Source organism: Lipotes vexillifer, unplaced genomic scaffold, assembly GCF_000442215.2.
Source record: "Lipotes vexillifer unplaced genomic scaffold, Lipotes_vexillifer_v1.1 scaffold1008, whole genome shotgun sequence".
NCBI classification, from domain to species: domain Eukaryota; kingdom Metazoa; phylum Chordata; class Mammalia; order Artiodactyla; family Lipotidae; genus Lipotes; species Lipotes vexillifer.
The window spans coordinates 4,006,434-4,008,288 of NW_006772616.1; the positions used below are offsets into that span (position 1 = coordinate 4,006,434).

Consider the following 1,855-nt stretch of genomic DNA (forward strand, 5'->3'; position numbering starts at 1 on the left):
TAGACTTTAGGCTATTTAGGCAGGTATCACAAAATATCCTTATATTAGTGGTAAAATGTGAGGGAGCAGGGGTAAAAAGATGTTTATATTAAAAGTTCATGAACAGATGTGAACATTACACAAGGATATTATGTATTTTTTTACATTGCAGGCTACATCTTGGCTAGAACCTATGATATATACCTTTTAAATGACAAAATACTAAAAATTTTAGTAGAAAGCAAAAGAAAAAGGAGAAATTGAAGTTTATTTTGCTATTTAAGAGATAAAAAACAAGAAACATTTACTAGTCTATATAAGCATTATACCTTGGATGTTAAGAGCTTAGGGTATGGAGTCATTCTCATTTGTCCACTTAAATTTATAAATGTAAAGTTGGGCCAATTTCCAATAGCCTCTTTTAAATGGGGGCAGTAACGCCTCCTGGGTTAGGTTTGTTATGAGGGATAGATAGAGTCAGAACAAGATAATGTTTTTAAAATGTGGAGAGGGGGACTTAGACAAGAAGCTTTCAGCCAGAAGTAGTTAATTTTAAAGATTTTAATCTGATTTAGGTTTTGTTTGGGTCTGGAGTTTGGGAGAATTGGATGGAACCCAGTGGACCTTGTGAGTCAGATTGATCAGGCTTGGTGCAGGCTACTGAACGAAGACATTTTCATGACTACTTTCCAGATCTTAATTTTGTTAGCATTAGTGTCATGGTAAATTCTGTATTTGTGCTTTTTGTTCAAGAATTGTGACCCTACATGGTATTATATATTTTTTTTTAATTTTTTGCTTATAGGATTCAGTGGTCCCAGTTTAAAGGCTATTTTATTTTCAAACTGGAGAAAGTGATGGATGATTTCAGAACTTCAGCTCCTGAACCAAGAGGTCCTCCCAACCCTAATGTCGAATATATTCCCTTTGATGAAATGAAGGAAAGGATACTGAAAATTGTCACTGGATTTAATGGGTATGCATTTAATTCTACTTAATTTAGGTTTAATTTTTAGGAGAACATGAGATTTTTCTCTAAGTTTTGATGTGTCTGGTTGATAACTGATTATCCATTCTGTGTCTTGTGATCTATATAGTAGTTATTGATTTCCAGCTTACAAGTATTTAAAATATTGACAGCTTTTTTTTTTTTCTTGCGTTATGCGGGCCTCTCACTGTTGTGGCCTCTCCCATTTGCGGAGCACAGGCTCCGGACGCGCAGGCTCAGTGGCCATGGCTCACGGGCCCAGCCGCTCCGCGGCATGTGGGATCCTCCCGGACCGGGGCACGAACCCGTGTCCCCTGCATCGGCAGGCGGACTCTCAAGCACTGCGCCACCAGGGAAGCCCCAATATTGACAGCTTTTTTAAAAAAAAACTTGAACCACGTTTATATGGGTCAGTGGCATTTAGACTTTAAATGTGTAAGACAGTGGAAACATTAATCAAATATTTTAAAATTTTTTCTTTGTTTTATATTTGGTATTATAAATCTTTATACTTTGTCTAGAACCTATCACTGAAATAAGTAACATTTCTTTTGAAATGAAAAGCAACAGTTTATGAAAAGATTCTACTTAGTGACTTTTTATTTTAAAACATTTTTTTAGAGTCCCTCTTTTCCCTCCAGTAAGTAACCATTTTCAGCCCTTTGTAAAACATTGTACTGAAAAGTTACTCTCCACTAAAATGAAGTTGACCTTTAAATTGTGTGTCATACTGTGTTATTTTAAATACTTTCTTTTCAGGACTTTGTATTTTTAGGGTTCCCTTTATTGAAGGGAAGAAGTATTTGTTAAGTTGAATTGTTCAGTATTTAATTAATTTTTATTTTTGGCTGCATTGGATCCCTGCCGCTGTGCTTGCCCCCCCCCCCC

General features: G+C 36.0%; 1 protein-coding gene across 1 annotated transcript in view; it reads left to right on the forward strand.

The window, feature by feature from the left end:
- PPP4R2 (protein phosphatase 4 regulatory subunit 2) overlaps positions 1 to 1,855 on the forward strand; it is a 50,173-nt gene that overhangs the window by 33,256 nt on the left and 15,062 nt on the right. Inside the window, exon 3 of the mRNA XM_007447669.1 lies at positions 785 to 955. Within this exon, the coding sequence (XP_007447731.1) occupies positions 785 to 955 (171 nt within the window). The remainder of the gene's footprint in view (positions 1 to 784; positions 956 to 1,855) is intronic.